At 49.2% G+C, this 22,582-nt stretch overlaps 6 protein-coding genes across 6 annotated transcripts; 4 read left to right on the top strand and 2 right to left on the bottom strand.

Annotated features, from left to right (window-relative positions):
- Positions 1-1,297: 1,297 nt before the first annotated feature.
- On the bottom strand, positions 1,298-1,663 carry N7533_005681 (uncharacterized protein; the record flags this gene model as incomplete). Its single annotated transcript, XM_057102331.1, has 1 exon — positions 1,298-1,663. The coding sequence occupies one exon, from the start codon at positions 1,661-1,663 to the stop codon at positions 1,298-1,300; it is 366 nt and encodes a 121-aa protein (XP_056961961.1).
- Positions 1,664-2,278: 615 nt separating this feature from the next.
- Positions 2,279-3,005, top strand: N7533_005680 (uncharacterized protein; the record flags this gene model as incomplete). Its single annotated transcript, XM_057102330.1, has 3 exons — positions 2,279-2,476; positions 2,564-2,762; positions 2,812-3,005. 3 exons carry the CDS (start codon positions 2,279-2,281, stop codon positions 3,003-3,005), a joined length of 591 nt encoding a protein of 196 aa, XP_056961960.1.
- A 2,742-nt stretch (positions 3,006-5,747) lies between these two features.
- Positions 5,748-12,118, top strand: N7533_005679 (NACHT domain protein; the record flags this gene model as incomplete). Its single annotated transcript, XM_057102329.1, has 4 exons — positions 5,748-6,227; positions 6,298-6,637; positions 6,702-6,977; positions 7,035-12,118. The coding sequence occupies 4 exons, from the start codon at positions 5,748-5,750 to the stop codon at positions 12,116-12,118; spliced, it is 6,180 nt and encodes a 2,059-aa protein (XP_056961959.1).
- Positions 12,119-12,645: 527 nt separating this feature from the next.
- N7533_005678 (sterol desaturase family protein) lies at positions 12,646-13,695 on the bottom strand (the record flags this gene model as incomplete). The annotated part of the gene is made up of 1 exon (XM_057102328.1): positions 12,646-13,695. One exon carries the CDS (start codon positions 13,693-13,695, stop codon positions 12,646-12,648), a length of 1,050 nt encoding a protein of 349 aa, XP_056961958.1.
- A 3,152-nt stretch (positions 13,696-16,847) lies between these two features.
- N7533_005677 (uncharacterized protein) lies at positions 16,848-17,400 on the top strand (the record flags this gene model as incomplete). Its single annotated transcript, XM_057102327.1, has 3 exons — positions 16,848-16,976; positions 17,051-17,284; positions 17,347-17,400. 3 exons carry the CDS (start codon positions 16,848-16,850, stop codon positions 17,398-17,400), a joined length of 417 nt encoding a protein of 138 aa, XP_056961957.1.
- A 1,341-nt stretch (positions 17,401-18,741) lies between these two features.
- Positions 18,742-21,507, top strand: N7533_005676 (uncharacterized protein; the record flags this gene model as incomplete). Its single annotated transcript, XM_057102326.1, has 3 exons — positions 18,742-18,858; positions 18,919-19,423; positions 19,484-21,507. 3 exons carry the CDS (start codon positions 18,742-18,744, stop codon positions 21,505-21,507), a joined length of 2,646 nt encoding a protein of 881 aa, XP_056961956.1.
- Positions 21,508-22,582: the final 1,075 nt, after the last annotated feature.

Here is a 22,582-nt window from a genome sequence, read left to right as displayed (position 1 = left end):
AAAGGTGAAAATCTGCCAATCAACCTTGGGACAATATTCTAGTGATACTTAATTTATGTGATTCCACCTTGAACAGCACTGATTTTACTACTACAGTATGGTCAACTTGAAGCTGTTTTCGAGCCTCAGGCATCCAAAATCGCCTTCTCTGTTACGGTCCAAGGTTCTCTCCAAGATAATCCTGTCAGTCACATACATCCACCACTTTCATCCATTAATGTTTCTGAGCATCTGTCGCCTTCGCTTAGGTCCGACAACATCCATGTGATCTTAAAGTTTCCGATTTAACTGGAAGATTTGAGCGAGATATCACTTCTAGTGACGGATATGTTTTGAGCTAACTAATCCGTGCATGCGAGGAACACTTTCTAATATGTACTACCGAATACCTATTCCTCGTCAAAAAGCAAGATAACACGGACACCACCCTTAGCCAGACCAATCGGCAGAAAAATCCGCTGCGATAAATCGCAGGCAATACGGTATGAACTAGAAACACTGTGGCCTACCTAGACCATCGAGTCGCCTGACGCGACACGAGCTACGACTAGCTCTTACATGCAGGCGTTACCCCGGATCTCAACGTTGGGAGAAAATAGGGACAGGGTATGGATTCCAAATCAACTGTCAAACTCGCAGGGTTAGAAACGCTCGAATTGCGCGGTCACTGCCATCGCTCACCAGGTGTCTTGCAGCCTGCAGGCACCTGTCACGGCCGTGGGCAATTCCTGCCGAGATCCGATCGAATTAGAATTCGGATCCACTACGCTGGTCTCGGGAAAGGCGACGGCAGATTGCGAGTGATTCTGCCAGTTATTTTAGAGGCGTTCGCTTGTTTTATTTGTTTTCGTTTTCGAAATGGGGGTTGGTTGGGTATGTTTATAGGAGATGGATATGGAAGATGGGGTTGGATTAAAAGTTTGGTTCAGCTCGGCCCGGATCCAAACTGCACGTACCCGAACACCAAACCCATGGATCAAGTAATAACTCACGTTGTACGAAAGAAGCAATATGTTTGACAGGCTGACAGGACTCGTTGGAAATGTCCGATATGCAGTTCTCGGATACGCAGGGAGGTTTGTGGCTCTACGGAGTATGCAAGAGCGTTTGGCGTTACACAGCAGTAGTATTCTGCGATGGATTCGTTTATTGTAGGTATTTGGTATGCTTAAACTCGTTTGATATACATTCGTAATTGCCATTCTATTGATGACGCCTCCATCTAGAAAAGTCCGGTCTGTTAGTATTATGAACCGAGCAGAACGATTCTGGACAGGATTCTTCTTACTATGATCATTTAAAGCAGACCGATCACGATGTCACCGTAGATCTGGGCATCCAGGTCCAGGCGGACCTTCGCGTGCAGATTCAGGTGAATCTTGATGCGCAAGCTGCCATCCTTCTCGTCGCCGCCCTGGGTCTTTCCGGGGATTTGGAGACCGCTGGTAAGGCCGTCGGCAAGCTCGCCGGCCTGGCCGGTAGCATCGCCCACGGGGTCTTGGCCAGCCTTGCGGTTGCCTTCAGGACGGGTGGTGGTGGCGGGACTGGATGGGAGAGGAGGCAGGTTAGCTAGGTCTAGCTCCTCGTGTTGTGGCGTTTCATGTCTTGATCCCGGCGCTGGAGGCGGACGTGGCTTGTTCTTGGGCTTTTTGCCTTTCGACATGGGGTAGATATGTGATATGAAGAGTTGTGAAGGTAAAAGAAAGAAGAAAAAGAATGAATTGGGAAGAAAGGGTAGCTCAGGGAAGTAATTTACCTGTCGGACATTGTGGATGTCTAATACTATGGGAGACCGGAGAAGGATGGACGGGAGAAAGGAAAATATAGATCACTAGAACGGTGAGAGGAGAGCTGGTCTACTCGACAGAAGCCACTCTATGGGCTATTTCAAGTTTTTCATACCGGCACTTTGTTGAGCTTGGGACACAAGCTGAGCTTTACTTCCCTCGGTGATCTGCGTAGTGCTGGGTCCCAATCGAGTGGCTATCAAACTCTTTCCTGGGTCAATCTGGCTTCTCTTGTTCAGCTGCAGAGAAGATGATGCAATCTATGGAGACAAGAGTGGATTTGTGATCCACTCAAATCGAGCCCACTGCGTGCCATCGTCCTTCCTCCCCACTCTGCGGGCTGGAAACATTTCTTCTGTACGGAGTACGGAGTATGTATTTATCTGTTTTCTGGTGCCGATGTCGAAACCGCACCATCATCACCCCCTCCTAGCCCTAAGACCGCAACCCCGCCTCGATTACTCTTGAATTGTGCCTCAAGTCCGCTCAAAATGGTGCTGGGGGTAATCATGATGGCAACTATGTTGCCGACCATGATTGGTCTGAACGAGGCAACTCAGGGGAGCCGTGACCAGGAGGAGAACCGACGAACCACAGAGCGCAAACAGCGCGTTCACCTACTGGCCACCTGTTCTTTGAGCCAGGGCACTCCCGAACTGCGGCAACAGATTCAAAATGCCAAAGTCTATGTGGGTCTGGACGGGAAGGCAAGTTTCCGACCTGCATATGAGGCATTTGGACGAAACTGATACTGTTTTGTTTTGCACAAACAATAGTTTTATATCACCAAACACCCATCGTCATCTATGGTTCCCTTTAATGGAGGATTCTATCAACATCCCGATTTTCCTCCCAACAATACCTCTGGCATGGTGACCATCACCGGAGGGGAAACCCCCCACACTCCGATGGGTGTTCCTCGACGCCCAAACGCACGAGATGCGTTGGGGCGGCCGCCCCGACAGTCAGGATCACGTATGTGGGCCGTATAACTGGACCAAAGATGAGCAGTTCGTGACACTAGAAGGGTGGGAAGGGTGGTTGGCAGTACGATTGTCGGAAGATGAGGCCCGGGATCAGTCGGATCAGGAGCTGGGGATCGTCGATGGTCAAGAGCTATGGAGGTTGTATTTCGACCAAAATGACGACGGGGCCAATCTACCACCCGGTGCGCAAGGGCTAGAAATCCAACTGAAGCGAGTCATGGCAGAGTCATGAACGTGGTGGGGTCATGTATTATTGCGGTTGCTTCTTTCCTATCTGGGCGTTTTTCTTTCTTTTTTGTCGACAATTTTTCTGTATGTTGACCACCTGTGAATATAAGACTACTTACAATTTCTTGTTCACTTACCGCTCTCCCCATCCTGACGCACAAGGTGCTGATATAGTGGAGATCTCATGGGGAAGATATTCTCAGAATGGGTCGGTTTATTACCCTTCTTTTCTCTTTTTTTTTCTTTTCTTTCTTCTTGTATATGTGTAGTAATCAATTCTGGTAATAATCCTGCTTCCAGATTGTCCAAAAAAACATTAAAAATATTCCCTCTGACCGTATTGTTGGCAGTTTCTTTTTTGACGGCGCTTGCACATGCGTCCTGCAGTATAAACTCTTTGAAGTGCATACACCAACTGCATACTATGTACCAAACAATAGACTTTTAATCGCTGGGAATTTGCCACGGCACGGTGGTCCATACTGCCTCATAGTAAAGAGTGCTGTATTGAAGTTCAAAGTTCTGATGTGCTATTTAGCACTGACCTCAAAGGAAAAAAAACCGGGAAGGATTCGCGATCGCGCTAGCTACTAGCTTGGCCAAGTTGCCAGGACGAACAGTGGATCGGTACAAAAACACTGATTAATTACAGTACATGAAATTCCCGAGATCTGAGGTTTTGACAGCCGGTAACAAATGAGGGGTTTCCTTACCGAACACTGACTATTGGTCCATTCTCATGCAGCCAACCCCCATGGGAGCGCAATCGGTGGAGCACGCGCGGGTCTCGCCTCAGCCTCCCATTGACTCGGGCTCGAGCGTCAGTCTCTGATTGAGTATTGAACCGATGCGGATCTCTTCTTCAGCTCCAGCAGAACCAAGACCTTCCTCCGTCTCCACTTTGTTCTGCCACCTCCATTGATCCTCCACACGCCCCATTATACTAATGCACCTTGACGAAAACATCCGATCACTCGAACACTGGCCCAGCCGTGTCCTTTTTTGAGTCACGGATTTCACCGGTTGAAACAAAGCTATTTGGAATTCATTTTATTAGCATAATGGAGTCTGATAGTATGGTACATTCAAACTATACTTTAGAGCTGACGACTTGAATTTCTTGCCCTAACCGCCGTGATGATCTATCAATAGCTCCGCCCCAGCCGGGGCTCCCGCTGCAGCATGACAGGCTTCGTGCCCGGAGAAAATTTAAAAAAAGGTGATATGTGTCTCTCGGGTACCCGGGAGCACGTTCACCCTGTCACAGTGGGTCCCATCCATATGAAATCCTGTGTGGTTCGCGATCCAGTATCGATCGGCTACTCAGGAGAGGACCCAGGCACCCAACCCCGCGCGAAGATGACGACTGCTTGACCTGCCTTCTATGTACGGAGTAAGGAAAGCGGCATGTTCCCATGTAAATCGATCGACAGTTCGTCCGGATTACAGTATTGCCCACTTTTATAGCCATCTGGTCGGCTCGATTGGCTACCATCGTAAGGGCCAGACCCATATGTCATCTCCGCACCATATTCCAGGGGAGAAAAGTAGTGTATGTTTGCCAGCCAGCCATGTGCAGTGCACGGTACACACTTCGGTAACGACTACGAAGTACATGGGAGTATGACACCAAAGTACGCAGACTAGTAAGTAAACTACTGCCTCCTTATGCTTCAAACGACGCTATGTACCGGAGACTCCGAAAATTGGACTCCTAGATGGACAGATCTACTTGGTCCCCGTTTCTCTTTTCTTTTTCTTCGTGGCTCATATGTACATGTATGGATCTTTTACCATGTGGCTGTTTCACACTATTGGTGCCGAATCATATGTCACTATGATGATCAAGGTGGAGAGAAAGGCACAAGGCATCGAGTACGCTCACGCTACCATCCACCTGGCGGAGACGCGGGATAATTGGTTTTTAACAAAACTGAACACTCTGCTGGATTAACCAGCTATTGGACTGATTGTACTTTGGAACCACCTCGACTCGGACGCCAATGCAGGCATTGAAACCTTGACCGACCCAAATACAGCAAGGCCATGCAAGATACGTACATCATGGGAAACTAATGCCACACTAGACTTAGCTTTTCTGTCAAAGAGAAGCGGGGGAATTGAACTCTGCAGCTAATCGGAGATAATTTGAGGGGCGGAGGCGAAATTCGCGCCCACCCTGCAGCTGAAGCTCTATCCATATCCACTCTACTGATACCAAAAGGCGTAACCCTACATTACATGACTCCGTAGGAGCTTCCAATCCATATACTTCGCCTCCACAATCCAGCCACCTTCCAATTGAGAATGGAGATGTGGATTCGGAGGACCCTAGCTAGGATAGGAGGTGGTGGAAGTTCCACATGCTGAGCTGCTACAAAAGGCGTGGAATGCCTTCTCGAGATCATTTCTGCTTCTCAAACATTTTCTGAGTCTGATCCCTCACAAATGTGCCCACAGCTTTCCTAACTCTTTATTTTGTATCCTCTATCCTCTTTTCTCTTTTCTCTGACTCTTCGTCGCCAAATTGTCTCGATTACTTTGTTGTTTTCGGAGCTGTTGCTCACCATCAAAAGAAACGTCTGATCCAAATTCTCATCAACATCCTCCACGAGAAACAACCGCCCTCCTACAAAGCAATCCATTGGTATACACCGAAAGAGCATCTATCCCCGAAGCTCTCAAAATAAACAAAACCCGCAAATCACACACTCAAGAAACAATTATTACCGAATCAAATAACAAAATGGCTCCTGGTATCATTTCCCCGGTGCCGGGTACTCCCCTCTCTCCCCTCTACAACAACGGCTTCGGCTCGCGTCAGGTCTCCAGTGCTTCTGCTATGTTCGAGAGTGACAACATTTCCCAGAATGGCATGTCTCGCTCTGTGCGCCGGGAATCTGGAATCCCGCGCAAGCTGAATGGCGGCAACTCTCAGATCACCAGCGTTGTGAACAGCTGGTACACTCGCAGTGGCAATGAGCTCGGTGCTGGTGCTTTCTCTCGTTTGAGCCACAACCACACTCACCTTTCTATCATCGAATGGATTCGCCAGCAGCGTATGAGCCACCTGCCCGCTGAGGGTAGCAGCTACGATAAGGTGCTGGGCTGGGCGCAGCTGTTTGTCGAGCGTCTGCACTCCTTCGAGCTTAACATTCACCACTTTGCTGGTGACAGCCATCTTGCTACCCAGCTGTCTTATGGCTTCTGTGATCTGCTCCTCCAGGTAAATAAAGACCATTGACTTGACTTGAATTGGATGAAAACCAGGTTGCTAACAGACCTGTCTTATATAGCTTGGAAAAGAGAATGCAAAGGCTCTCATGCTCTCCTTCGGTTTCTTCTACAGCACCTCCTCCGTGCTCGTCAATCTGATGGAACGTACTGAGCTATTCGATGTCTCTCAGGAGATCAAGGAGCAGCTCATTCTCGCTCTGTCTGACTTGGTTAACCTGGTTGCGAGTGTCTCTATCCATTTCCACCAGGCCATCAACGACCAGACCACCGAGTCCGTCTCCGTCGATATCTACCACACCTTCCCCAGCCAAATTGGATCTTTCCGCGAGCGTTGCGAGAAGATCGCCGAGACTATGTGGCGCCACCAGCTTGTCCGGGAAGGTGTTGAGACTGATAAGGGTAGGTTTGAAATCTGCCTCATCCAGGCCAAAGAACTTTAGCTAATCACTGATCATTTGAATAGTTTCCGTTGTCAAGGCTGTCAAGTCCTGGCTCGCACCTGAGGACCGGGTCCTTAGCCACTTGGCCGAGAACACCTCCCACCTTGCCCATGAGCGTGAAGAGAACACCTGTCTGTGGATGGCTCCCCACCTGACCCGTTTCCTCAAGAGCTCTAAGTCTTCCCTGTCGTTCACTGGCAAGCCCGGTTCTGGAAAGACTGTCCTGGCCTCGGTCATCGTCGATCGTCTTCAGGATCCCATTGGTGGTGTCACCTACAAGACTCTCTTCGTCCCCATTAGTGAGTATACCCAAATTTATTCAGCACCTGCATTATCTTACCAACATTCCTCAATAGACGCCCGCATCCCCGCCTCAACCCAGCCCGTTGCCGTCGCGAAGGCCATTCTATATCAGCTTTTCGAGAAGCGTATTGGAAATGTTCCGCTGCTCCAAATTCTGGGCGAAGCTTATGAGCGTAGCCGCAAGACTACCTCTGCCGAGGACTACGAGGCTATCCTATGGAACGCCCTGGAGCGTGCTCTGGCTGCCGCCCTTCGCAACGCTAAGGAGCTGGTTATCATCGTTGATGGCCTCGATGAGGCTGCTTTCGGCGAGGCCGCTTTGCTGAAGAAGTTGACCACTGCTTCTGCCAATGGCACCAACGTGAGACTGGTTACTCTGGGCTCTGAGCAGCCTCCTGCTTCTGACAGCTTGCTCCATGTCCCGATCGTTGATTCGCGCATTGCCGACGATATCTCCATTGTTGTGCGCAGCAACTTGGAGCACAGCAAGGTCTTCCAACATATGCCTGAGATGGACCAGGAGACTGTGATTGATAAGATCTCTGAGGCTTCCAAGGGCTCTTTCTTGTGGGCTAAGCTTTGCTCCAAGCGTGCCCAACACGAGTCTTCTCCTGAGAACCTCACCAAGGCCGTTGATACTGTCATCAGCAGCAAGATCACCGTCACTGACTTCGTGATCCACACTTTGTCGAGCCCCGATGTCAGCGAGGATGCTAAGCATATGCTGCTCTGGCTCGCTACCGCCGACCGTCCTCTGTCGCCCCGTGAGCTCGTCGCTTTGAGCCAGGTTCAGCCCGAGAAGCTCACTGTGACCGACCGCAAGATCGAGCCAATGCAGATTCTCCAGCCATTGAGCTCTCTTATTTTTCTTCAGGATGGTCAGCTGTATCTGCGTCATGGTTTGATTCGCTCTGCTGTCTTGGATATCTTCTCCAAGGGCAAGCTGATCCCCACCATCAAGGATCACCACGCCGACTTTGTCACTCGTCTTTTGGTCTACATCAAGTTCGCTGTGCCTGAGCAGCACGAGCCCTCGCTTGCTCCTTTGGACCGCCAGGACATCAACCTGTTGACGCACCGTTACCCCCTTCTGGACTTTGCCGTCCTCTACTGGCCCCGTCACCTTACGCAGACCACCACCTACACCACCGGGGGTGATGTTCCCACAGCTAAGGAGTACAGCAAGGTCTTCCCCGCTAGCATTACTACCCTTCTGCTTCAGAACACTATGTGGCACTCCATCTCGACCCCAACACTGCTCACCTACCAGACCACCGTCACCAACTTGCTTCGTAACATCTTGACCACGAACAACCTCGTGACTCTGCAGTCTATTATCACCCTGGCTTTCTTCAATCGTGATATCAGCCGTCTTCCCGAGGCCATTACTCTGTTCTACGAGCTCACTACCATCAGCAACACTCTGCTGACCACCAAGCACCTCATTACCATGAAGATTGCAGCTCTTTTCATTGAGCTGACCACTGAGAGTGTGACCACCTCGAAGACAGACATCATGATCCAGCGTGAGACGATCCTCAAGATCGTTCTGGAGTGCTACAAGGTTCACTACGGTCAGACCTCTGAGCGTGTGACCAGCACCCTGAACACCCTGATCGAGCACTATCGTTTGACCAAGGAGGAGCAGAAGCTGCAGGAGATCACCATTTCTTTGAAGGCTCTCACCACGGTTGACACTGGATACGAGAATGATACTCGTGGTGACTTCCACGTCCACCTGAAGGGCCACAAGCGCCAGGATAGTGATTTCGGAATCCGCTTTGTTCTGGACGCCGAGGAGGATGAGCGCGAGTCAGACTCCTTTGACTACCAGGCTCTTGTTCTACTTGCCCAGAAGTACACTGCGGAGGGCAAGATTGCCGAGGCTGAGCGTGTGTACGTTGAGATCTGGCAACGCGCTAGCAAGGAGTGTCGCATCCAGTACTCCACCTACTGGGAGGAAATCAAGCTCCAGGCCGTCACTGTGTACTCTGAGTTCCTGCGCACCCAGAAGCGTGAGACCGAGTCCTCTTCCATCCTGTCCAGCGTTTGGGAGGAGTACCGCCATACCAGCCTTATGCTGTCCGAGTCTACTAGCAAGCACTTCCACCAAATTGCCAAGGTCATGACTGCTGTCGGGCTGTCGACCGCTGCTCTGTCTATTTTCAAGCAGTGTGCCCACTATTACCAGAGCACCAACAGCACCAAGTCTTCCACCTACTCTGAGATTCAGGAGAGCATCAAGTCGACCCATCAGCAAGTGATCAAGCAGGCTAGCTCCTCGTCCTCGGTCACCTCTGAGTCTACTCTGGAGGAGATTGTCTACGAGGCTTCCTCGTCCATTTCCAAGATTGACGAGAGCTCCTTCACTGCTACCAGCACCCTGGTTGAGCTGTACGTTGGTCAGCACCGCTGGAAGGATGCCACCCGCGTTGTCAAGAAGGTCCTCCAGGGTCTGTGGCCTTCGTTGTTTGCTCCCTCTATCCAGGATGTGACTCTGCCCTCCAAGCACGTCGAGAAGTGTGTCGACCTTGCCGAGCGCCTTAGCCAGTGCTACCACTTCCGCCGTCGTTTCCCTCGCGAGGAGAACACTCGTATTCGCGTCTACCGTGCTGTTCGTGCCGGTCGCCCTGTCGACGACAAGCTGCGTGAGCGCATCACTACGGAGCTGATCCGCTTCTACGAGATCTCTAAGCAGCCTGACAATGTTATCACCATCTGGCAGGAAATTCTTGATGACCAGATTAAGCACCATGGTCCCGAGAGCCCCGTTGTCATCAAGACTCTGTGGATTCTGGCTCAGAAGACTCACCCTCGTCCTATCTCTGTGGAGTACTACCAGCGCATCATCAAGGCTATCAACAAGGATTCCCCGACTTGCCAGCCCGATGCTCTTGAGCCCCTTATCATTGTTGCCACCGAGCTCTGGACCCACAGCCGCTACTCTGATGCTGTGCCCTACTTCACTCTGCTGTTCACTACTTTCCTGAACCAACCCAAGTCTCCTCGCTTCCAGGATACCAAATTTGTTCAGGAGATCTTTGAGCGCTACACTCACGTTCTGCGTACTGTCCGCACCGAGTACTCCGTGATTCACAAGGTTACCGTGGATTTCCAGACCAAGGTCAAGACTGTGTTTGGTGCTACTGCTACCATCACTATCCAGGCCACCCTGACTCTCGCCAAGGTCTGCCAGGAATCGAAGCGCTACGAGAGTGACGCCATCTCTCTGTATGAGGAGCTGCTGAAGATCAAGACCACTGAGATTGATCTTGAGGAGATCTCTGCCATTCTTGACGGCATCTACGAAGAGCAGACTACCATCGCTCTCTCCAAGTCTGAGTCTGTTTCGTCCAGCCAAGTTGAGCGTGCCTCCAGAGTTCTGCGCAAGCGCATTACCACTATGCGCCAGGAGACAGGCTGGGCTTCTGAGGAGTCTATCTCCAAGCTGAAGGAGATTGTTTCTTTCCACTCCAAGCACAGTGAGAGCTCTGCTGTGACCAAGGAGCTGAAGGAATCTACCGTCAACATCCTCACTCAGGAAACTTCCTCCACCCGTCTTGTCTCTGCTGCTATCGCTATCGCTTCTAGCTATATCGAGACCAACCAGTCTTCCAAGGCGACTGAGATGTCAGAGGAGCTGTACCGCCAGATCGTTATGAAGGATACCTCTAACACTAAGACCTCTCAGTTTGATGTTTCCAAGCAAGGCCGCCAGAGTCTTGTCTTCCTCGCCCAGCTTGAGCACAGCCTGCGCCGGACCACATCTTCCATCACCGAGATCTTGGCCTCGCTGACCACCGAATATGTGTACTTCGAGGAGTTCCGCAGCCTGACTACCTCTAAGAGCGCCACTTTCCACACTGTCTCGGTCTCTGCCTCGCGTCTGTACCAGTTCTTGATCCGCAGCAACCGTTCCACCGCCGCTAACCGCGTCTTTGGCGACTTTGTCACTTACTTCATTGGTACTGAGGGCAAGCGAACTAAGCTGACCGACGCTGCTCAGGTCAAGATCTTCCTCTTGACAATCGTGGACCACTTTCACACCCACACCTCTTCCAACTTCATCCGCTCGGTCGGTATCGCCAGCAACACCCGTGTTCTGGAGCTCCTTCAGACCCAGCGCTACGAGGAGGCCTCCAACCTGGCCCTGGCCGCGTTCCAGTACATCTCCGCCCACGACTCTTTCCGCACTCCTTCTGTTGTCAAGTTCGTGTTCACCCTCGGTGTGTTCATCACTGGCCGCACCATCCAGCCTCAGCCCGACCAGGCTACTCAGAAGAAGCTGTCCGGTGTCTCTGCCATCATCATCCAGGAGGTTCTCCGTGTCATCAGCGACTTGAAGATCAACCTGGCTCAGATTGGCCTGGACTATCTCAACATCCTGATTGGTCTGCTCGGCGAACAAAAGGACTACAAGAACCTTGTCTGGCTGCTGTCCGGTCTCTGGGCCAGCCGCAACCAACAAAACTGGTCTTCCACCATCACCCTGGGTTTGGCCCGCCGATACATTCTGGCCCGCTACCTGTCTGGTGATGCCCTCAAGGCTGCCCGTCTTGCTGAGGACGTCGTCTACAACTGCCGCCGTGTCAACGGTGCTCACCACAACAGCACCTTGGAGATTTCCACTCTCCTTTCCCAGCTGTACACCGGTATTGCTCAGCAGTACCAGGAGCGCAAGGGTGGTCAGCACATGGCTGGCAAGTACTACAAGAAGAGCGCCAGTGTTCATGAGAACTTGCTCCGCATCCTGATTGACCCCTCCTTCGCCGAGTTCGAGAGTGGACTTGACGGCTCTTTGGACGGCTCCGCCTACGAGTGGGATATCAGCGACTCTGCCAACGGTGTCTCCCTCTCCGAGGGCGAGCACGCCCGCCAGCACATGCAACTCCTCAAGCTGGCCGTCCAGCGCCTGGGTGATTGGCCCAAGGACTACTCCGAGTACGAGAGCCTTAACGCCGACGCTTTCAACGTCTTCAAAACCGAGCTTACCGGCTTCGAGGGTGTTGAGAAGTGGGACCTCAAGAAGTTTGGTGGTGGCAAGGCCGCCAGTAGTGAGGACACCCTCGAGACCGAGATTAAGTTCTGGGAGTTGGATCTCGGACAGAACAACGTCGAGGTCGAGGAGGAATTGTAAAAAATTGATACAGGGAGAAATTTCTATCAGCTTTGTATGATTTTGTCAGATTGAATCTGTTTAGTATTTAGCATTTGTTTTAGCATTTTCCTTTGCTCAAATTGGGATCAGACTTTACTTCAAAACTTTCTTTCTTCTCTCGTAGATATCTCTGTCAAGTATGACTCTTCTAGGATGGTAGGGTAAGTAGCACCAAGGCAAGTAGTCTTAGATTCCAAGGAAATAAGATAAGCAGTTATGATTCTCTCGCGTTGTAGTATCAAGCCAGGGGACATCGGGTACTAGTACTAGTAGTATTAGAGTTTCCCATTCAGGTTAAACCACTTCAAGTTGTTCCACAGTTGCATGAGGGCAAAAGTACTGTTAAATAGATAGGTCTTTTTGAAATGGGTCATAAGCTTCATTTACTTGTATGTGACTAGACTTTGTATGATCTATATATGAATGACATGCACAAAGGACGAATTTTCCTCCTGATCTACCCAGGAGCGTGAATAAACAGATAAATTGCTGACATTTCCTAATATTTACCACAAAGGGATCTCAGCCGTATTCACGTAGTCGATGTTATCCGCATGTCCTTCAATGCGAGGAATCGAAGTGTTGAAGAGCCGATCCCATACCCGGGTTTGTTTGCCGTAGTTGTGGCTATTCTTCCAGCCTTTGCGATGATGAAGATCATGATCCTCGATCACAAGTTCCATATCAAGTACTCTGAGAAGTGAGGTCCATGGGTTGACCGCGGTGGCGACCATACGGAGGCCGCTGTGACCGAGAACCTCCGTGAAAACGATGTATTGTTGGCAAACCCACCATTCATAGAAACCCATGGGAAATCCCATCAGTTTCATGGTTCCATAAGTGATAACCGGAGTGCCAATGACATCGATGAACTCTTGCACCTTGTCCGCATAGGCAGTCAGGAGAGGATTGGGGTGCTTGGTGAGATGGTGGGTACGGTGGAACTTCCAGAGGTGCTCCGTCTCATGAGCGGCGCGGTGGAAAAGGTAGTACCAAAAGTCGAGGACAAGGGCGTACATGCCAGTCTCGAAAATAAGCCATCCCCACCGGATTGAGGCAGGGGCTTCATCGCCACGATAGGCGAGGAAAACGGTGAACATTGGGCGCAAGATGATCACGGACAGCACGGTCTGGACGGTTTTCCCGACGCCAACGTCAGGGACACCATCGCGAGCATGCTTATCTCCGTCGAAAAATCCGATTTTGTGGCCGACACGACGAAGCATTTGTACTTCGTGTACAGCATTGAATTCGAGTGCCAAGCTGTAGAAGAGAAAAACCAGAAGCCCATGCGGCCGGCCGAAGAAGTTGATATAGAGTTGGTGAAGGACGAGTGGAATAAAAGTATGAGTTAAAACCCAACGGTGAAATTGCATTTCAGGTGCATATGGAACCTTTTCGGTCTTTTGGTGAACTGGGACATCCTCGCCCAGATTTAGATGGTGTACGTTCAACACTTCGAGAAGCCAGTGGCCCATATTCCATTCTGACTTGTCCCATAGTCGCCAGGTGGACTTCATTGAGTCTTTCGGGTTCCGCATAGTAGGGGCTGCCATTTTGAGAGTGGTTGTGTAAGAGAGGGAATTAGTCTGGGGAAACCAGGAACATTATCTATATTTGATTTCTTTGACCGGTCCACCTGAAGCCGAGGTGTGGGGACCACACCCCGTTGGCGTTCATGGGGGTCCATCATCCAGTTCCCCCTTTACACCCCGCCATTCACCCTGTTGATCTGATTCTTTTGCTTTGACTGGTCGAATCTTTTTTATGATTTGACGTCATTGGAGCGTAAAATCGCACTGTAATCCGCGACGCTAAGACAACAGGATATTTTCTGCCTGGCTAGTGCACGTTGGAGTTCGTATCATGGATTCACATGAAAGATCAGATCAGTTTACTTCTATTTCGAACATCTTGTGACATACGGATGCCTTGATGATTATTGATCCAAAACATCTGATCCCGAGGCCAGTCAGGTCAATCCAGCCGGAATAGGAAATTATGTTCCGGTCTCTAAGATTGGGGTCGATCTAGCCTGATAAAGTTACGATCGGCACATTCTTTGCGGACTACAAGTCAATCTTTTGCAAACTCAGATGGGGACGGACTGACTTCGTACTTTGAGCGCTCAAATAAAAACCCATCGATGACCTGCCATTGTGTAGAATTTGCCACGTGGAAGAGGATTCGATTCATAGTTGTCTCCACATGTAACTTTGGAGAAATCGTGATAAGATCATATTGTTACCTAGGTAATGGATTAGGCATTAGATTTAACCACCGCCACCCAGGTTACCAAATTTTGATCGCAGTCATGCAACGAGGATAGTCCTCGAACAATTAAGCATTTCAGGCTCCTCGAAATTTCCCCACCTCTGAACACAGCAAAGAGCCACAAAAAAGCCACCAAATAATCACCTCATAGCACCCACTAATATGTCTTGTAATTGATTTCGCTACATTCATCACCTGCGTTGCTTCTCTAATTCGTAAATTTCTCCCAGGTCATATCTTCTCATTCTACGCCATCTATTATAGATAGAGTTTGGAGTAAAGTCACGGGGGGAGGGAAACCTGTCAATGAATTAAACAATTGTGGAGCCAGGACTTTTCACATAGAGATAGTGTACCCCGTCTAATGATCGACACGGAGGCACAGTGAATATCTACATTCAAGGAAACTGTGGATGATTAGAGTGGCCAAATAACAGCTTATAGCATTTATCGAAGGCGATTTGGTGGTCGCGAAATCTTATTCGGACGAGATACACCCACCATCGACCACTCAGTTTCGGACACATAGCGTGGACATAGTGCTGATCGCCGCCCTGTGCATGCGTCGTATATCTTGTGGATAGAAAAAAGGGGAGTTTGAAATTGAGGTGGGATTAAAATGTCACACATTTATCGATCGGATAAAATAGTACTTCATATTTTACAACTTCTTCACGTAATTGCTTAGGTCGCTGAGATATTTCTACTCGCTATATCCCACAGGAAGATTCAACTTGGCTTCAACTCAATTTCTTTCTACAAGCTTGAATTTTGCACTATTAAGCAAACTCATTTCGGCTTGTAGACTTATTGCCAAGACTGAATGGCTGAGTTTTGAACAGATAGAAGTTTTTCAATGGTCCATTATAGCTCTTCATATTCACCCTCGCCTCTCAATAGCTTTCCCACCTGCTTGTTACTTTTCTTCGTATCACAAAGATCGATCGTACTACAGGGGGTCGATGCTTATCTTGACCCGGTCCCGATGTTGCTTAATATTCCATGTCACACGATTCTACACGAACCAAATTTCTAGTAAAATGAATCTGGCTGAACGACTATTCTTCAAGATTCTTCACCGATAGTAGATCTTACGATTTTTTGAAATCAGACGGACAAAAATCAGGAAACTAACATTGAGCAATTTGAAGTCTGCGATGTGCTGGGCAGTCTACTAGTATTTCAGCTAGTACTGCACTAACGATTTCCGAATAACTCACATAGGTCAGATATGCCAGTAGTAGTGTCGCGAGAGTTCTGATCATAGTCTTCTAGTTTGAGAGCTCAAAGCCTTGCTCGTCCGAAAAGGCTGTCGCTACAAAAATAAAAAGGTGGTCAAAGCTTCCAAGGTAGTGTTTAACCTCTCCACAGGAGGTCAGAAATCAAAGAGAGAAGATATTTCATTCAAAGGTCAACTCCTCATCAAACAATGGGAATGCTACCATGCCAATGATCCCTGGTAAAAATAGCACAGTTGCAGGTGATTGATCAGACTCGGAGTCGGGCTAGAAAGAACATCAACCAACCAGCTCAAGGCACACCATGTCATTTAAGTGGATTGTACCTGACATTGATGAGACGCCTCGTGGGATTAGCAATAATAAGAGAATCTATGTACTAGTTTATCATTGGTGAAGTTTTAGACAGCTGATCCTGTAACCCCCTTCTAGTAATTGTTACATAGACCGGAGGCGTTTTTCACGCTTACGTTCGTTGGAAGCTTACCTGAGACATTTTATTGGTGATCAAACCGCTAAGCCTTGCATCAGAAGCAGCCCTGAAATAGCTCTACTCAGCAGCTACTAAATCCGGTCACAGCTGTTGAGCTCTCGAATGATGTGAAATACAAACTAGGCAGCCCAGTGGCTTAATGGCTTGATGGCTTGGTGGCGTGTGGCTTAACCCCGCCCCCGAGACCCACCCCGGCCCTGGGCGCCTCAAGTGCCGGATCGTCGCGCCGCCATCACAGGTCCCCGATATCCATCCGATGAATTCCAAGGGACCAACCCAAAAAAAAAGAACTTCACAGTCCTGGCTTGGAGAATCAATTATTTGGTACAAACTGGTTGTTCCAAGGCCCCCTGGGTAAATTTGATTGGGCCACCCGCAAAAAGGGGATCCACAAGGAGGTGAGAAACATGGGTATTGGGCAGCTTACCGAGACACTTCACCAGGATCTGCTGAGACTTGGCGAATCACCACTCCGGACCACGGTTGTCATGAAACCTAGGTTGCTCTGGCTAAAAAGCCGATTCAACCACAGGGCAGATTATTTGAGGTTATAAATACCCCATGATAGTACCTCTTCGGACCCTACCTACAATCAACATAGGTATCTCATCCATCCACACATCGTCCAACGGTACATTCCTCTTCATATACCAGCTATATCTACATTTCAACCTTCAAGTTATTTACATCTCCAACCGATAATATGAAATTCCTCGTCTCTCTCGCAGCCCTAGCCAGCGTTGCTCTGGCTCAAAATGCCGGTATTGGATACCCCGCTGAGGGCCAGAAGCTCAAGGCTGGTAGTGATACTGTTGTGCAGATTCAGCGACCTGTATGTGTGAAGAACGACTCGGACTTTATATGCTAGATTTCATGAAGATAGTAGATTACTGATATTGTGACTAGAACTCCCTAACCGGATCGACCGAGCTGCAGGTTGCAATTGGTATCTCATCTTGTGCTTCTTCGCCTTGCCTGAGCCCCGAGGACACAATGGGAACCATCCTTTACCACGGCGACTTCAAGCCCGTATACCACGAATCTAGCGCTCCTCCCTATGAGAACTTCACTGTGACCATCCCTTCCACTATCAAGGACGGCAAGGCCCAGGTCAACATCGCCCATTTCGCCCTCGTTGGCGTAAGTACTGATTGATTCCGATGGCATTGTACAACTCGGATCTGGCTAACTTCGAAATTTAGGCGGGCAATTACCCTTACTTGGAGACTCTGAATCGGACTGTTGAGATTAACTAGAAGATTACTTTTGAGCGTCTCCGGATTCGCCGGTCAGACTGATGACCCGGCGGATTGCTGTCATTTTTCTGCCTTCCAAGGGCTTCACATATCTTCATTTCACGATGTATTTGCTTTTTTGTTGGAAATAGACGACTCGGTACATAGCATGAAATTGAATTACACTCCTTATCATTATCCCGGATAACTAATAGTTAAATTGATGAGAACCTTGCTCGGTTGAGACCAGAACTTGTGGATGATCAACTTGGAGTCCGGGAAGAAAGATGTCATTCATTCTGGCGAGCCTATACAGATCTACTCCATCGCAGACTCTTGGCACTCAAATATCTTGATCGAGCCCCCTGAAGCACTGCATGGAACTTGGCATTGTGACAGCTCTTAGTACCAGGGAAACTTCAAACGAATGTTTCATAGCCTATAATGATGGTCATTTTGTGGATGGTACCTCAACGCTGTTTGTAGTGCCAATGCGTAAAATAATTCCGGGCTTGGCCTACGGCGTTCCTTGGCGGCAATCGACCCAGTGTTTCTGCTTGGATTTGCCAAGAATTTCCCAGCTCTCGGTCGAAGCTATTCTACGTAAACACAATGCTTGACCCTACTTGTTTAGGGTAATGGGTATATCATTCGGTAGCATACTGGGTAGGATGATAGGAAGATACTAGGAAGATACCCGGTGGTATAAAATTTACGAAGTCTATTACAACAACTGATATGCTGGCATCAACAAAGTAATAACTTCCTGATCCTGATTATAGGTACTCTCAAACTATTTACAAAAGATAATACTAGCATTCTGTGTCCAAATTCGTACAGGGCGCAACAGTAATTTTGGACAGCTTGCACCCTGTCGATTGCCGCTATGGAGCGCCGTGCTTGGCCTTCAAGTGCACAGCCCGATCGCACAGATCGAGAGAACTTTGTCGGGCCGACTCTATCGAGCCTCGTTCGTCCGGATAAAAGAAGCGATCGAACCACAGATCGTAGGTTGAGGTAATCTCCGACTAACCAATTATATCCAGTGCCTGGCTACTGGGTCCGATACTCTAACCAAAATAGTCATGGATCGGCGGCTATCGACGCCGATCTCGAACGATTATGGCTTTGGGGCCCATCAAGGGCCTTCAGATCAGCATAAAAATCAACAAAAATTAAAGTTTGTGCTTGATGAGTCGCAGAAGAGGAAATCAGGGTCAGGGGCCGGCATTTAAAAGATTGCGCTTCTGACAGCCAGCCTGCATATACCTTAATCACCTCCGAGTCCCCTCCGAGCTCTCTGATTCCTATTGTTCCCAGTCACTCTTTTACTACTCCGGAACAAACCACTTTCTTTTAAATATGGCCCCTCTTTGGCCATGGCTGGGCGCGTTCCTAGCAGCACTGCCAGTGGCTCTGGCTGGCCACGGTGACCCTATCGCGCAGAAGTACATTGTCGAATTCGCTGACTCCAAAACTGTTCGTCTACGCGTCAATCGAGATCAATAAGGGTGTCTGCTAATCAACTGACCTGAATAGTCATCTGCAAGCTTCCTGTCTACTCTCAATGACCACGGAATTCCAGCAACTCTTAACCACGACCTTTCCTTCGCTCTCTTCCACGGTGGCTCTTTCACTCTCGAGGACGACAAGAACGAAGCTGCCATTATTAAGCAGATCTCATCATGGGCTGCTGTGAAGAAAGTGTCTCCCGTCAGGGAGATGGAACAGCCAAAGAGTGAGGTTTCAAGTGTTGCGCACAACTCCCACGCCCGTCGCTCTGCCGCTGCCAACTCCCACGGTTTCCGTCGTCGTGACACCGCGGGCCACGAAAGCAATGACTATCCTCACATAATGACCGGTGTTGACAAACTGCGTCAGGAAGGCTACCTGGGAACTGGTATCAAGGTCGTTGTGATTGACTCGGGTATTGATTATACGCATCCTGCCCTTGGTGGCTGCTTCGGAAAGGGCTGTCTGGTTGAATTCGGCTGGAACTTCTTGGACAACACTACTGACCCGTATGAAGGCCATGCTGGCCACGGTAAGTTCGCAGACCATCACTATGGCCTTGTAAACCTTGTCAGCTAATTATCCCCCACAGGAACCCACACCTCTGGATTGATTGCTGCTCAGAGCAACCCCTATGGCTTCACTGGTGTGGCCCCGAACGTGACTCTTGGTCATTATAAGATCCTTGGACAGCAAAAGGTGTCCTACAGCACTGATATCATCACTGCCGCTTTCAAGAGAGCCTACGAGGACAAAGTTGACATTATTTCTGCCTCTTTTGGAAGTTACAGTGGCTGGAGAGACGAGCCATTTGGTCAAACAATTCAGAGGCTGGCTGAAGCTGGTATTCCCACATTCTCCGCTGCTGGTAATGACGGAGCCTCCGGTGTGTTCTTTGGCTCCAACGGTGTCGACAACCCTAATGGTATTGGCATTGGAGCCTTCAACAACAAATACAGTCCTCTGTTGCTTTCTGGAGCTACTTACCACACCTCCAACGGCACTAAGCAGTTTGGCTGGCAGGCGGCAGCTAGCCACGACTTCAAGAATGGCACATATGGCCTGTATCCGAGCAGCCTTAACACATCTATCGTCAATGATTCCTGCGAGCCGTGGACCGGAACCCACCCTGACCTCTCTGACAAGATTGTTTTGATCCGCTATGGTGGCTGCAGCTCTCGGGTCCAGCAGGCCAACGCTATCCAGGCCGGTGCGAAGAACATCCTGATCTACCTCAACGAGCCTGGTACCTATGAGTTTTCTGCTGTGAATGACACTCTCAGTGGCTATGGAATGCTTTCCGCCCAAACTGGCGAGAAATTCGTCAATTTGGTTGCATCTGGTGCCGATGTCACTCTGAACATGACCAGCGCCGAGTTTTCAAAGACCATCTTCATCAACGAGACCAACCCTCAGTCTGGCGGCCAGATTAGTGAATTTACTTCATGGGGTCCTAGTTTTGAGATTCTTTCGGAGACCGCTGTCTCGGCACCTGGTGGATTTATGCTATCGACATGGCCGCTCCCTGAGGGTGGCTATGCCATCGAGTCCGGTACATCCATGGCCACTCCCTACCTGGCTGGTTGCGTTGCTCTTCTGATGGAGGCTCGCGGTAAGGGCAATGTCAGCCCCGCCGAGATCAAGACCCTGTTGTCCACTACTGCCAACCCCAACGTCTTCCACGACGGTGTCACTGCTGAGCCTTTCTTAGGATCTGTTGCTCAACAGGGCGGCGGTCTGATTGATGCCCACAAGTTTGTGCACGCCACTACCAAGTTCAACACCAGCTCGATCTCTTTCAATGACACTCAGAATGTCGCCCCGGCTTATATCCGCATCAATAACACTGATTCGTCGTCCCGTGTTTACGCTGTCGGCCACGTCGGCGCTGCTACAGTCTTTACACTCGCCGTCAACAGCACCATCCCCCAGGAGAACAACCTCGGAGATTTCGTTGACCGTACTCCCCAAGGCGCCTCGCTAAAATTCAGCTCAACTAGCGTCATCATCCCTGCTGGTCAGTCTGCTGTCCTCAAGGTCATTGCTACCCCTCCTAAGGGTCTCGACTCCAGCCGGATTCCTGTCTACAGCGGATACATCACTTTCAACGGCACTTCCTCGAGCGATTCCTTCTCCGTTCCTTACCTGGGTGTTGCCACTGATATGCGCAACGTTACTATCATGGACACCACCGCTGGCAACAACGTGCTCACCGATAGCAGCACCAACAAGCCTGTGAAGGCCAACCACCAATTCGTCGTTCCGAACCAGAATGGCGCATTCGACCAGGCCAACACCACCTACCCCGTCTTCGCGCCCATTCTCTCCATGGGCACGAACCTTCTCCTTGTTGGTGTCAAGTCGGCCAAGGGTGGCCCCATTCTCTCGATTTCCGAGCAGACTGCCCTTCCCAGAACTGTTGATGGACTTAGCAGTCCCCCTACCGTTACTTCCTGGCAGGGTCAGCTGGCCAACGGCTCGTATGTTCCAGAAGGCAATTACACTATGTATGTGCGCGCCCTTAAGATCTCCGGCGATCGTCACAGCTCGAAGGGTTATGAGACCATTCGCAGTGTCAACTTTGGCATCACCTACGCTGCCCTTGAGGATAACTAGGATGGCTTCGTGAACATCCATTCTCCGAGAGCTCCAGCTTTCATCTCTCTTTCTTTATTTTTCATTTCTGCTAAGAGTTATACCATTAGACGGTCTAAAGGACCTACAAGTAATGAAGTCAAGGGACTTTGGATTACACATAGTCCCTGCCTAGTTGATCAGTACTACTTTTTCTTTGGACATTTTTATCCGGTATCTCGCCATTGTGCCGGGGCAATACAAATCACAATTTCTACAATCTGGCGTCTATGTCGAGAATCCAAGTTTAGTATAATTTCTCTACTTGCGGACAAATTGGATATCGACTCGGGACCTCAATTCACATTTTACATCCCGTTCCAAAAGTTCTTACCCACCCAACTTATCTACATTAAAACCTAATAGATAAATTGGGTGGGTAAGAACTTTTGGAACAGGATGGTACCACTGCTTATGGCAGCCGATAACGGCCAAGGGGGACAAAATTATGAAATATTTTAGACCGAGACCGCCGTCTCCTAGATCTCTATTTGAACTCCCCCTCTCTCTTTCTAAATGTATTCTCTAATTATCGCTACTTTTGCAGCCTGAACATTATCGCTTAAATTCCTGTAGCGGCTTGGTTGTAATTTTCCTAAGTTTGTGTACTACTAACTAGTCAATAGCTATTGCCTACTTGTACCTATCTGGGTAATGACTAGTAACTAGTTAGTGAGTAGTGGCTACTTGGGTATTGCCTACTAGTACATTGTCAGGATTCCCCATAATCTAGGGATATGCGGAAATACAGTAGTCCGAACGTAGTATTACAATCTGCAGCTGTAAAATTGTGTGTTCTAGGTGAATCTTAAACAGATACTACCTATGCATGTATATTGACTACTAGTATATCGGACTACTAGTATATCGGACTACTAGTACTACCTAGGTAAGGTTACTTCCTCTTCTAGCTCTTAACTTCTTCTCTTTCAAGGTTTTTCAACTTCTAAAGTTCTTCCCCTTGAAGTTCCCTTCTACTAACCTCTCTGCTAATCTTTGAGATTTTGTTGACGCGTTGTCTTGGTTGATATTTTCAAGTTTGTAATATTTTGTACTA

This window comes from Penicillium manginii (genome assembly GCF_028828005.1).
Source record: "Penicillium manginii strain IBT 31320 chromosome Unknown utg000004l:1.0-7231830.0:1.0-7236170.0, whole genome shotgun sequence".
NCBI classification, from domain to species: Eukaryota; Fungi; Ascomycota; class Eurotiomycetes; order Eurotiales; family Aspergillaceae; genus Penicillium; species Penicillium manginii.
Note: the sequence above shows the minus strand (reverse complement) of the source record. Positions and strands in the feature narration are given on the sequence as shown.